Source organism: Anolis carolinensis, unplaced genomic scaffold (assembly GCF_035594765.1).
Source record: "Anolis carolinensis isolate JA03-04 unplaced genomic scaffold, rAnoCar3.1.pri scaffold_14, whole genome shotgun sequence".
Taxonomy (NCBI): Eukaryota; Metazoa; Chordata; class Lepidosauria; order Squamata; family Dactyloidae; genus Anolis; species Anolis carolinensis.
This window is the reverse complement of record NW_026943825.1, coordinates 10,328,232-10,341,532: the sequence shown is the minus strand read 5'-3', so window position 1 is coordinate 10,341,532 and position 13,301 is coordinate 10,328,232. Positions and strand designations below refer to the sequence as shown.

General features: G+C 40.9%; 1 protein-coding gene across 4 annotated transcripts in view; it reads right to left on the bottom strand.

Moving 5' to 3' along the window:
* Positions 1-13,301, bottom strand: part of pip5k1a (phosphatidylinositol-4-phosphate 5-kinase type 1 alpha) — an 81,133-nt gene that overhangs the window by 17,598 nt on the left and 50,234 nt on the right. For all 4 annotated transcript variants that reach the window (XM_062965080.1, XM_062965082.1, XM_062965081.1 and 1 more), the window contains 3 exons: positions 10,424-10,723; positions 7,890-8,095; positions 2,232-2,315 (listed from right to left, as the gene is read on the bottom strand). In XM_062965080.1, coding sequence (XP_062821150.1) covers positions 2,232-2,315; positions 7,890-8,095; positions 10,424-10,723 — 590 coding nt within the window. The remainder of the gene's footprint in view (positions 1-2,231; positions 2,316-7,889; positions 8,096-10,423; positions 10,724-13,301) is intronic.

The window sequence follows — 13,301 nt, the reverse complement described above, 5'->3', positions numbered from 1 at the left end:
TGGGAGGTGTTAGCTGGCCCGGATTGTTTCCTGTGTGGAATTCCTGTTTTCAGAGTTTTGTTCTTTATTGAGTGTTCTGATTTTAGAGATTGTATTGTTCTGTTTTATTATACCACATTAATTTTTATATATTCTGATTTTAGTGTTTTTGAATACTTGGAGCCAGATTGTATTCATTTTCACGGTTGACCACAAGACAACAACAATAATAATAATAAGAGTAATAATAATAAATTTGGTAATACACAGTGCTTCACTCCCTTCTCAGCTTCCTTTCTGGAAGAATCCTTTCTTGGGAGGTGTTAGCTGGCCCTGATTGTTTCCTTTGTGGAATTTCCAATTTCCCTGCTTTCAGAGTGTTGCTTTTTATTTACTGTCCTGGTTTTAGAGATTATATTGTTCTGCATTATTCTATCCCAGTAATTATTTCATATTAAAGTAGAATCTCACTTATCCAACATTCGCTTATACAATGTTCTGGATTATCTAATGTAGTCTGCCTTTTCGTAATCAATGTTTTTGTAGTCAGTGTTTTAAATTCATTGTGATATTTTAGTGGTAAATTTGTAAATACAGTACAGTAGAGTCTCACTTATCCAACATAAACGGGCCGGCAGAATGTTGGATAAGCGAATATGTTAGATAATAAGGAGAGATCAAGGAGAAGCCTATTAACCATCAAAATTGGTTATGATTTTACAAATTAAGCACCAAAACATCATGTTACACAACAAATTTGACAGAAAAAGTAGTTCAATATGCAGTAATTCTACGTAGTAATTACAGTATTTATGAATTTAACACCAAAATATCACGATGTATTGAAAACATTGACTACAAAAATGTGTTGGATAATCCAGAATGTTGGATAAGCTAATGTTGGATAAGTGAGACTCTACTGTAATTACTACATAGCATTACTGCGCATGGAACTACCTTTTCTGTCAAATTTGTTGTATAATATGATGTTTTGGTGCTTAAATTGTATAACGATTACCTAATTTGATGTTTAATCGGCTTTTCCTGAATCCCTTCTTATTATCCAACATATTCACTTATCCTGCCAGCCTGTTTATGTTGAGACTCTACTATCAGGGCCGTAGCCAGAAAAAAAATTCGGGAGGGGTTTTGAAAATTTCGGGGGGGGGGGGGGGTTGAACCCCTAGCACATACCCCTCCCCGCTACAAACCTGTCAATATCTGCTTGAGATAGTGCCTGGAGGGACTCTTAATGTTTTGCATCTCATAGACTTAGCATGGGGATTTGGTTAACCAGTTAAAATTCATGAGTAAACGAGATTTTTTTTATAACTTGAACAATTTCGGGGGGGGGGTTGAACCCCTAAAAAAAACCCCTCGCTACAGGCCTGTCTACTATATATTCATAATCTTATATTATCTGCTTAGAACTGGATTATATGAGGCCCCTTCTTCACAGCTGTATAAAATGCACACTGAAGTGGATTATATGGTAGTGTGGTCAGGCATGACTGGACTTAATGTCAGGGGAAAACGTTTACCCTTTACCTTAACTACCACCAATTTCTCAATACTTTATTTCCCATACCACCATACTTCGCCACAGCAACACGTGGCCGGGCACAGCTAGTAAGATTATAAATGGGTTATATAGCCTTGAGTCTACACTGCCATATAATCCAGTGCAAATTAGATAATCTGTGGAAGAGGCCTAAGGCCTAAGTCTGCCTGTCCCCTGGGCTGAGTTAGTTGCTAGGAGACCAAGTGGGCAGAGATTAGCCCTCTAACTGGCAGCAATTGGATTAAAACAATTATTCCTTTCCCTCTAATTAGGACTTTATTTTATTTTTGTTGTATCAACCTAGAGGCGTGGATGATGGGTTGTGTTGTCAAATTTTGAGGTTGGGGGGCCTGTAGTTTTATTGGTCGCCGTGATGCCATCACTCATTTATATATATAGATTCAAAAACATTTAGTATCTATTTTTATTTTTGAAATTTACCAGTAGCTGCTGCATTTCCCACCCTTTTCATATACTCGAGTCAATACATTTCCCAGTTTTTAGTGATAAAATTAGGTGCCTCGGCTTATATTTGGGTATACTCAAGTATATATGGTATCTTTAAACCTATCTTTACCCTCAAGCCCCAAACTAGGAAAAGGGCAGGATGTAAATACATTTAACAACTATTCATGTATTGCAAAGCCCAAATGCAACAGTAAGGTGCCAACCAACCCCAAAAACTTCATACCTATATGACTGCAGGACGTCTATGATCCCCACGTAGATCAGCAGCCGCTCTCCTTTGGCGTTCCGTGAGGGAATCCCTCCCATCCTAGATGAAAGACAGAAGATACATGACTTTCCACTGGGGCTGAGAGGGTTCAGTGCTTAAACCATGGCACCATGTTGATCCAATGTTTTTGCCAATATCTACTTAGAGGAAGTCTGCCCCGATGCTGAGAAAGTATGACTTAATCCAAAGTCCAATGGTTGAGTTCTGATTAGAACCCTGATCTCTCTAGGCAAATGTTTAAATGCTTGCTCACAGTGGATAAACCTAAGACAATGTATGTCCGATTATGTTTCAGGAAGGGAAGGCAATGGATGCTCCCATTTGGAGGGGATCGAATCCCCTTTGAGAATCAGAAGTTCAGAAATGTCTGGAACAAGAACTCTCTCAAAATACATTTACTGGACACATTAAATCCACAATTCAAAAGACAATTGATTCTCCAACAAGAAATAGCCCCTGATAATAACAATTATTATTATTATTATTATTATTATTATTATTATTATTATTATTATTATTATTTGGACAGAAAAACAAGAAAACTCATGACCATTCATCATTCACTGCAACCTTGCAGTGATGTTGACCAGCTATATCTGCCTAGAAGATCTGGTGGCAGAATACTCTTACAAGGAAAACAAGCAGTCAGAGAAGAAGAAAATGCCCTGGCAGATTATGTAAAGCAAAGTGAAGAACCTGCTTTGATTGAAGTCAAAAATCAGAAACTCCTCAAAACACAGCAGACAAAAAAAAAGTACAAGAAAACCGCACTACAAACTAGAGCTGACAGCTGGCATGGAAAGTTTTTTGAGAAAATTGAAGGAAAAGCTGATAAGGAGAAGATCTGGCTGTGGCTCACGAATGGAACACTGAAGAAGGAGACAGAAGGCCTGATACTTGCAGCACAGGAGCAAGCCATCAGAACGAACCCAATTAAGGCCAAGATCGAAAAATCAGCTGATGACCCAAAATGCAGACTGTGCAAGGAAACCAACGAAACCATTGATCATATCCTCAGCTGCTGTAAGAAAATCGCACAGACAGACTACAAACAGAGGCACAACTATGTGGCCCAAATGATTCATTGGAACTTATGCCTCAAGTATCACCTCCCAGCAGTAAAGAACTGGTGGGATCACAAACCTGCAAAGGTAATGGAAAATGAGCACACAAAGATACTGTGGGACTTCCGAATCCAGACTGACAAAGTTCTGGAACACAACACACCAGACATCACAGTTGTGGAAAAGAAAAAGGTTTGGATCATTGATGTTGCCATCCCAGGTGACAGTCGCATTGACGAAAAACAACAGGAAAAACTCAGGACCTCAAGATCGAACTTCAAAGACTCTGGCAGAAACCAGTACAGGTGGTCCTGGTGGTGATGGGCACACTGGGTGCTGTGCCAAAAGATCTCAGCCGGCATTTGGAAGCAATAGACATTGACAAAATTACGATCTGCCAACTGCAAAAGGCCACCCGACTGGGATCTGTGCGCATCATCTGAAAATACATCACACAGTCCTAGACACTTGGGAAGTGTTCGACTTGTGATTCTGTGATACGAAATCCAGCATATCTATCTTGGTTGCTGTGTCATGCAATATAATAATAATAATAATAATAATAATAATAATAATAATAATAATAATAATAATAATAAATCTTTATTTATATCCCGCGTTTCTCCCTAAACCCAAAGAAGATCACAACATTGTATAAAAAATATAAAACAATACACATATGTAAAACAATAACCTATACAAACAATTTTACAATAATAAATCAATAAACATATTTTAAAACATTTGTCTAGTACAGTTATTATTGCAGGCAGCTCAACAAGAAAAATGGTAACATTAGTTCGACTCAATAAAAGTTAGCCTTCCTGTCATTACAGGTAAGTGTCTTCATCAAAAGCTTGTGCGAACAGGAAGGTCTTTAGCTGTTTTTGCTGAGAAAGACCTTAGCCTCCATGTCCTTTTTTGCTGGACTACAACTCCTGTATGCCTCCTCATTAGACATCATGACTAGAGCTTATGGGAGTTGTGATCCAGCAGTATCCGGAAGGCTGAATTTCGTTCGGTTTAATCAGGAGGGTAAAGTTTGGATGTAGATACAAGGTTTGTGGTTATGATACCGGCCTGTAAAATGGCCTTTAATATTTAACCTCAGAGCCACAAGGACTATTGGGTTGCAATTTCCATTCTCCCCAGATAATCAAAAGTGATGGGAGTAACTTCTCGGGACTTAAACTGGGTAAAAACTAAAACACATGGAGTACTATGTAAAACAAATTATAGCTGGGCCTCTGTTCATGGATGCAACGGATCTTTGAATTTATTATTTACTCATTTACTGTATTTATATACAGTAGAGTCTCACTTATCCAAGCCTCGCTTATCCAAGTTTCTGGATTATCCAAGCCATTTTTGTAGTCAATGTTTACAATATATTGTGATATTTTGGCGCTAAATTCGTAAATACAGTAATTACAACATAACATTACTGCGTATTGAACTACTTTTTCTGTCAAATTTGTTGTAAAACATGATGTTTTCGTGCTTAATTTGTAAAATCATAACCTAATTTGATGTTTAATAGGCTTTTCCTTAATCCCTCCTTATTATCCAAGATATTCGCTTATCCAAGCTTCTGCCAGCCCATTTAGCTTGGATAAGTGAGACGCTACTGTACCACTTTTCTCACCCCAGGGGCACTCAAAGCAGTTTACAACATAATAATGGCAAAATTAAATGCCTAAATACACATAAAACTAAAGCATAAAATATAAACAAAAACATATAACTATGCATTAAAATCGATAAGATCATTAAATATAAAATACTAGCTGTGCCCGGCCACGCGTTGCTGTGGCTTAGTCTGGTGGTGTTGGTCAGTCTACATTAGGTTGTATTGATGCTGTGACCTCCACCCTTCTTTATACTCACATTAGTAGTAGTATTTGAAGTCTGTTACCTTCTTCAATTTTTGTGTTGATTGATAATTGCTTGAGATCCCTGTTGTCTTTGGTTTGTTGTTAATTGTAATGTCTGATTCTGCTGAGTGCGGTTTATATTTTTATTGTGGTACAATAGTCTTTTTTTTTGCCTGTGTAGGTGTTTATTATTATTGTTGTTGTAGTGATTATGAAGGTTGGATAAGTTAGATGCTACTGTATTGTTTTTTGGAGGCCCAGTTTAGCACTGACTGGCCTCTCAGCCTCAGTGCCTGGCTGTTTCTTGCCTGTGATGGTGTTGATTCTTATTGTTGTTGTTGTTGTCATTGTTATTATTGTAATTGTTTTTTTGGAGGCCAAGTGTGAATGTAGGGATTGGGGAGGTGGATGAGTTGTGTTGTCAAATGTTGTATTTGTTATAGTCACAATGCGTTGTTGTGAGTTTTGTGGGTCTGGATTGTGGTTTTGTGGTGTGGTTGTGTTGTTACAACTGAGAGGCAAGGCTTTTGTGTTGTGTTGTGAAGTTTTGTATTTCTGGGTCGTTTAGTTGTGTGCCAAGTTTTGTATTTCTGGGGCGTTTAGTTGTGTTGTTATAGTCACGATGCATTGTTGTGAGTTTTGTGGGTCCGGATTGTGGTTTGGTGGTGTGGTTGTGTTGTTACAATCGGGAGGGAATGCTTTTGTGTTGTGTTGCCAAGTTTCGTAATTCTGGGGCGTTTAGTTGTGTTGTTATAGTCATGATGCGTTGTTGTGAGTTTTGTGGGTCCGGTGTAGTTTTGTGGTGTGGTTGTGTTGTTACAACCGGGAGGCAAGGCTTTTGCATTGTTTTGCCAAGTTTTGTATTTCTGGGGTGTTTAGTTGTGTTGTTATAGTCATGATGCGTTGTTGTGAGTTTTGTGGGTCCAGATTGTGGTTTTGTGTTGTGGTTGTGTTCTTACAACTGGGAGGCAAGGCTTTTGCGTTGTGTTGTCAAATTTTGTATTTCTGGGGCGTTTTGTTGTGTTATAGTCACGATGCGTTGTTGTGAGTTTTGTGGGTCCGGATTGTGGTTTTGTGGTGTAGCTGTGTTGTTACAATCGGGAGAAAAGGCTTTTGTGTTGTGTTGTCAAGTTTTGTATTTCTGGGACGTGTAGTTGTGTGCCAAGTTTCGTATTTCTGGGGCGTTTAGTTGTGTTGTTATAGTCACAATGCATTGTTGTGAGTTTTGTGGGTCCGGATTGTGGTTTTGTGGTGTGGTTGTGTTGTTACAACCGGGAGGCAAGGTTTTTGCGTTGTGTTGTCAAGTTTTATATTTCTGGGGCGTTTAGTTGTGTGCCAAGTTTCGTATTTCTGGGACGTTTAGTTGTGTTGTTATAGTCACGATGCATTGTTGTGAGTTTTATGGGTCCGGATTGTGGTTTTGTGGTGTGGTTGTGTTGTTACAACCTGGAGGGAAGGCTTTTGCGTTGTGTTGCCAAGTTTCGTATTTCTGGGGCGTTTAGTTGTGTTGTTATAGTCACGATGCGTTGTTGTGAGTTTTGTGGGTCCTGTGTGGTTTTGTGGTGTGGTTGTGTTGTTACAACTGGGAGGCAAGGCTTTTGCATTGTGTTGCCAAGTTTTGTATTTCTGGGGCGTTTAGTTGTGTTGTTATCGCATGATGCGTTGTTGTGAGTGTTGTGGGTCTGGATTGTGGTTTTGTGGTGTGGTTGTGTTGTTGTAACCTGGAGGCAAGCCTTTTGCATTGTGTTGCCAAGTTTCGTATTTCTGGGACGTTTAGTTGTGTTGTTATAGTCACGATGCATTGTTGTGAGTTTTATGGGTCCGGATTGTGGTTTTGTGGTGTGGTTGTGTTGTTACAACCTGGAGGGAAGGCTTTTGCGTTGTGTTGCCAAGTTTCGTATTTCTGGGGCGTTTAGTTGTGTTGTTATAGTCACGATGCGTTGTTGTGAGTTTTGTGGGTCCTGTGTGGTTTTGTGGTGTGGTTGTGTTGTTACAACTGGGAGGCAAGGCTTTTGCATTGTGTTGCCAAGTTTTGTATTTCTGGGGCGTTTAGTTGTGTTGTTATCGCATGATGCGTTGTTGTGAGTGTTGTGGGTCTGGATTGTGGTTTTGTGGTGTGGTTGTGTTGTTGTAACCTGGAGGCAAGCCTTTTGCATTGTGTTGCCAAATTTCGTATTTCTGGGATGTTTAGTTTTGTTGTTATAGTCACTGCGCCCGCAACTTTATCCTTTTATATATATAGATGAACAACATTCAGATATGAAAACACAGAATTAAAACACATAATATAAACATTAAAATCACACATATATTGCACATATTCTATATTTATTTCTTGCACTGCATCACATTACTGGCCAAAAGCTTGGTCCCATAACCATGTATTTACTTTTAAGGCAACCAGAAGGCTGTTGTGGTCCTCAATGAAATATCGTTGACACCCCTGCCTTAAGAGTTCAGAGTTAAACATACTGGGCTTTGAAAGTAATATAACAACTCTCTTTTCAGCATTTTGAGACTCCTCTGCACTTCCATTTTCTTGCTCAGGCAATTTGAGTCACACATTGGAAATGATTATTTCTGGGGGACCACAACTCCTCCAACCTTGAAAAGCAAAACCTACCAACCTGGATCACAATAAACAAGCTATTCCTCAAAAAGCACCCCAGACTTACTGGTCATCAGTCTCGATGGTGCCGCCTCTCCTCGCCTCGCCCTGAATGGACTCCATGGCCGTCGAGTACAAGGCTTTCTGGGCCGCCGGCCGGCGAGTGTCTGCTTGCGAGGCCCCGTCCACTACGGCCTGTTCCCGATGAGCCTGGTCCAGGTTGTGGATGGCCACCAGCAAGCTGTAATCCATGATTTTGAAGCTCTGCAAAACCTGAGATGTCCAAAGGAAAGAAGGGATCATACGACAATTAAAAAGAAAGCCCAACCAGTCAGAAGCTGTCGCTGTACTGGACTTTGCAAAGGCCTTCACACTGCCTTCATCACATTCCCTTCTAGCCAAGATGCAATTTCCATTTCCTACCTTCCCAGTCCTGAGGCTTTCCCAGCCAAGTTCAGTCTGTGTTATGTGGGCACATCCTGCTTGGAAAGGGCCTACACTGTGATTGGATGCTGGCGGCTTATTTTAAAAAGCATTCCTGTTTTGTTTTTTAAATGACCTAGCACTCCAGAAAATAAACCATGCTTCACACAGCAGAAAAAGAAACATCACCTTGTTTATAGAGGGCTGTTCAGATTGACATTGGAAGCCTTTCTTTGTCTGTCCCTGCTGTCAAATTGTAGGTTCAGAAACGGCCTTATTAGGGCTGAGAACTCAAAAGGAGAATGTACAGTATACACAAACACCTCCTAAATTAGTTCCTAGTCTCTTTCATTTCATATTCATATATTTCAATATTTGAAAGGAGGCCATAAGGAAGAGGGAGCAGGCTTGTGTTCTGCTGCCCTGGATGTTCTGCTGCCCTGGAGACTAGGACTTAAGGGAGCAACAGGTTCAAATGACAGGAAAGGAGATTCTTCTGAACATTAGGAAGAACTTGCTGACCATAAGAGCTATTCAACTCACTGCCTCAGAGTGTGGCAGATGCTCCTTCTTTGGAGGCTTTTAAACAGAGCCTGGATGACCATCTGTTGGGGCTGCTTTGATTGTGCTTTTCTTGCCTGTCAGAATCAGGGTTGGACTGGATGGCCCTTGGGGTTTCATCCAACATTAGGATTCTATGAACCGGGGTTCAAGCCTTCTCCCAGCCTTGATGTCCACAAGGGAATCTTGGGCTTGTCTTTCCCCTTTACAGTAACCTATCCTCTTGGATTGCTGCGGAACCAATAATAATAATAATAATAATAATAATAATAATAATAATAATAATATAATGATTTCATTTGCTGTGTCATACTATGTCTTTGTGTCAATAATAATAATAATAATAATAATAATAATACATCACACAGTCCTAAACATTTGAGATGCGTTCGACTTGGAATTTTGTGATACGAAATCCAGCATGCATATCTCGTTTGCTGTGTCATACTATGACTTTGTGTCAATAATAATAATAATAATGAATGTACGACTCGTCTCTCTCTATGGCTCAAGGCAGGATAGAACATCATTAAAACAATGGAGCGATGGGACGTAAAAAGAAGCACAAGACTATTTGGTGGAAGGGAAATGTATGACATGAAAGTGGAACTACGGTCAAGTTTCCATGTTTTAATTGAAGCCTCCATCCACAATCCAATCTTTTAGACCAGTGGTTCCCAAACTTATTTGGCCTGCCGCCCCCTTTCCAGAAAAAATATGACTCAGTGCCCCCTGGAAAGGGGGCGTGGCTTAGAGGGGTGGGCGTGGCTCCTGCTCAAGAGGGCGGGGCTGAACCTCTCCCCTAGTCCAAAATGCAGGGCTGGGAGGGGGAGGGGAGAGGTGGGCGGGGCCACAAATGGGCAGCCAGGACTGGGATGGGCGGAATTACGAGCTCTGAGGCAGGGCTGAGCTTCTATCCCTGTCCTGCGGCGCCTGCCAGGACACAGAGAGCGGAGCTAGAGGAGGGGGCGGAGCCTCTATACCCCACCCCCGTGTTCTAACAAGTGCCTCAGGGGAGGTATACAGAGGCTCTTGGGAAGAGGCCCCGCCCCCGCCCCTAGCCCTTCCCTTTAGTCCTAAAAGGCCTCTCAAGAGAGGTATAGAGGCTCAGCCCTGTCTCGGGCTCTTGGAAGGAGGCCCCACGTTGTTCCCTAGCTCCGCCCACTGTCCCAACAAGAGCCTCAGGAGAGGTATAGATTCTCAGCCCTGTCTCGAGCTCTTGGGAAGAAGCCACGCCCACTCCTCTAGCTCCGCCCCCTGTGTCCTAACAGGTGCCTCAGGTGCTCAGCTCTGTGTCCGGCACTTGGGAAGAGGCCCCGCCCCTCCCCGGCCCTGCCCCCGTGTCCTAATGGGTGCCATCACCGCCCCCCGGATCGCGGTAGCGCCCACTTTGGGAATCACTGTTTTAGACAGTGGAAAGGGCTGCCTTGCATAGTGATGAACTCACTTTTTTGTGACTGGTTTATAAGCAGAGGTTGGATGGGCATGTTTTAGGTGTACTTCAGTAGTATAGTCTTGCATTGCTGAAAGGGTGTGGACTAGATAACACTTCCAGTTTCAAGACCCTATAAGCAAAAGCCAGCTGGATGCCGGTGCCCTTGACAGGGCCTCACCTACCAAGCAGTCCCTTTGCAGGGTCTTGCACATGGCGCTGTACATGTCGGCGTCCAGGAACAGCCCCTCAGGGACGTCCTGCATGAAGTCCAGGTCCTTGAAGGTGGGGAAGACCTTCTCGCGCTCCTTCTGCGAAGCCCGTCGCTTGTAAGTGGAGCCCTTCAGGTCGTACTTTTGGTGCATGCGGACTGAGCGGGGAAGCAGGTTGTTCATCACCACGATCCGGATGTTCTTGCCCCCAGCCTGGACGCAGTAGAGGCCATAGAACTTAGGCAGCAGGGTTCGGGGGTTTTGGTTCAAGTTCTGGGGTAAAGAGGAGGAAAGGACACAAGGGCTTGTCCTGAGCAGCAACTAGGACGAATGCAATCAGCTACGTTAAATAATCTTAACCAATTGGAGAGCTAGGTCCAAACTAACAAAATGCATTTCATGAGACAGAAATGTACGGTATGACTCTTAGGTAATAAAAATGAAATGCACAGGCAAGGCTTATAGGAGTAGCAGTAGACCACAAGCTGAACATGAGTCAACAGTGTGATGTAACACATATGCCCAAAATGGAAGTAAAACGAAATTCGCAAGTAAGTTACAACAAAAAATCTTAGAACATGAATATGAGGATTTAATATTGTTGGGAGATTTTAACGGTGTTTTAGATGGCGAGTTAAATAAATCAAATTTAGAGGGGAAACCCATAAAGGTGAGGTGTGGAAAATTACCATCAAGATTTATACAGTTGAAGGATGAATTAGGACTACAAGATATGTGGAGGCATAGAAATAATTGGGAGAAAGATTATACGTTTCTTTAACACAGACACTCGACCTGGTCTCGGATCAATATGATCTGGGGGACTAAAATTATAACATCTCAGGTAACCTCCATTAAGATTTTACCTAGGTTATATTCTGATCACTCACCTATGGAAGCTTTAATATAGAGGATAAAAGGAATATAAAGAAAGAATATAGATGGAGGCTAAATGAAATGCTATTAAAAGATCCTACAGAACAAAAAAGATATAGGGAAATATTGGCTGAATATTTTCAATTCAACAGGGAGGAAGACACCAACATAACCATTATTTGGGATGCAAGTAAGGCATTTATTAGAGGACAGTTTATCCAACACAACATAAGGAAAAACAGAGGCAAAAGAGTAAAACAGAAGAAATTGGAGGAAGAGGTAATTAGATTAGAAGATAAACTAAAGAATAAACCTCAGGATAAAGAGACTATATTTAAATTGGAGGTTCTGAAAAGGCAATTGGACAACCAACAGTTGGAAGAGATGGGAAAGAAAATGATATATGCAAAACAACAAAATTTCAAGAATGCGAACAAAGTAGGAAAGTGGTTGGCGTGGAAGATGAACAAAAGGAAGCAGCTGCAGTGTATTAATAAAATTCAGGAGGCTAATAATACATAACTAGGACGGAATGAAATTGAGAAACAATTTGTTAAATTTTATAGTAACCTATTGTAAGGATGTTATGAGTTAACAGAAATTATTATTAACATGATTTTATTTGTTTGTTAAAAAAAAGGAGGAGTTATATATTAACGAAGGCAGGCCTCGCATAGAAGCCAGCTGGAAACAGTATACAACAGGTTGCCATAGCAACATAGCCTCTCTTTGGAGGAGAAGGGGGCGTGGCTTAGTTGGCAGTTAAAGCTTAAACCCTTTTAAAAAAAAGTTAGTTGCTGTTCGACTTTTGAGGAAGTTAGGGGCTGTTTGAATCAGCTGAAGAGAAGTTGCTCTTTGACAGCTTAGAAAAGCTGGGAAATTGAGGCTTGTTCACACAAGCAGACGGCAGCTTATTGTCATTCAGGGAAAGGCTGAGGATATAAGCTGACTGGGAGTTTAGTCTAGAGGTAGTCAGTTTAAATAAATAAATAAAAAAAGATCAATCCACTGCTTGATTGTTAAAGTGATAGTTAGATCACTGTTCCTTGAAGAGAAGTTGTTTAAGAAGTATTCATACAAATAAGACTGCACTGTAACTCAAGATCCTGAAACGTCTATATATTGCAACCACAAGCTTATGTACAAATAAACTTGAACTTCGTTGTTGTTCATAAAAATCAGTCTCCTCGCCTCACTCTGCGCCTGGGGGAAAGCCATTACCATTTACCATTTACCATTTACGATAAAAGACATTACCTCACATTGGTGGCAGTTACCGTACCTTCTTATATAAGTTACCATATTTACTCATATAAATTCCTCAGTTCTGTTATCCTTCCTTATCCTCCAAATCCTCCTGATATATATACTCCCTCCAGACATATTTTCCTTCCATATTTTAAAGGCCGTTCACAATTGGTGGCAAGCGGTGGGATGCGTTTAACATCTCAAACTTAGTGCCTTGAGACCGCATAGTGAGAAATCGTGAGGTAAATCTAACAAAAATGGCTACAGAAAAAGTTAGCAGAAGAGGCTAGTGAATACCAAGGAGATAGTTCAGACTCCGAACAAACCCCTGAGACAAGGGAAACCCTTAAATATAAGCTAGAATTGAGAAAATTAGAAATGGAGGAAAAACGATGGGAAAGAGAAAGGGAAATGGAACAAGAGAGGGAATTGAAAAGAATGCAGTTAGAAAATGATAGGGAAATAGAACTGAAACGAATGGAATTACAAAAAGCCAGTCAGGCTGAGGAAAAGGAGCGAGAGTTGAGAATGAGGGAATTGGAAAAAGAGAGATTGGCACTGTCTCAACCACATATTATTAACCAAGAAGGGAATGGTAGAACTGAAGCGACTGATATGCTTCTAAAGAGATTCCCGAGGTTTAATAAGGATGATGATGTGGAAAAGTTTTTGATTTCTTTTCAGAGGTGCTGTAGAGACTTTGAAATTGATGAGGAGAAATGGATGC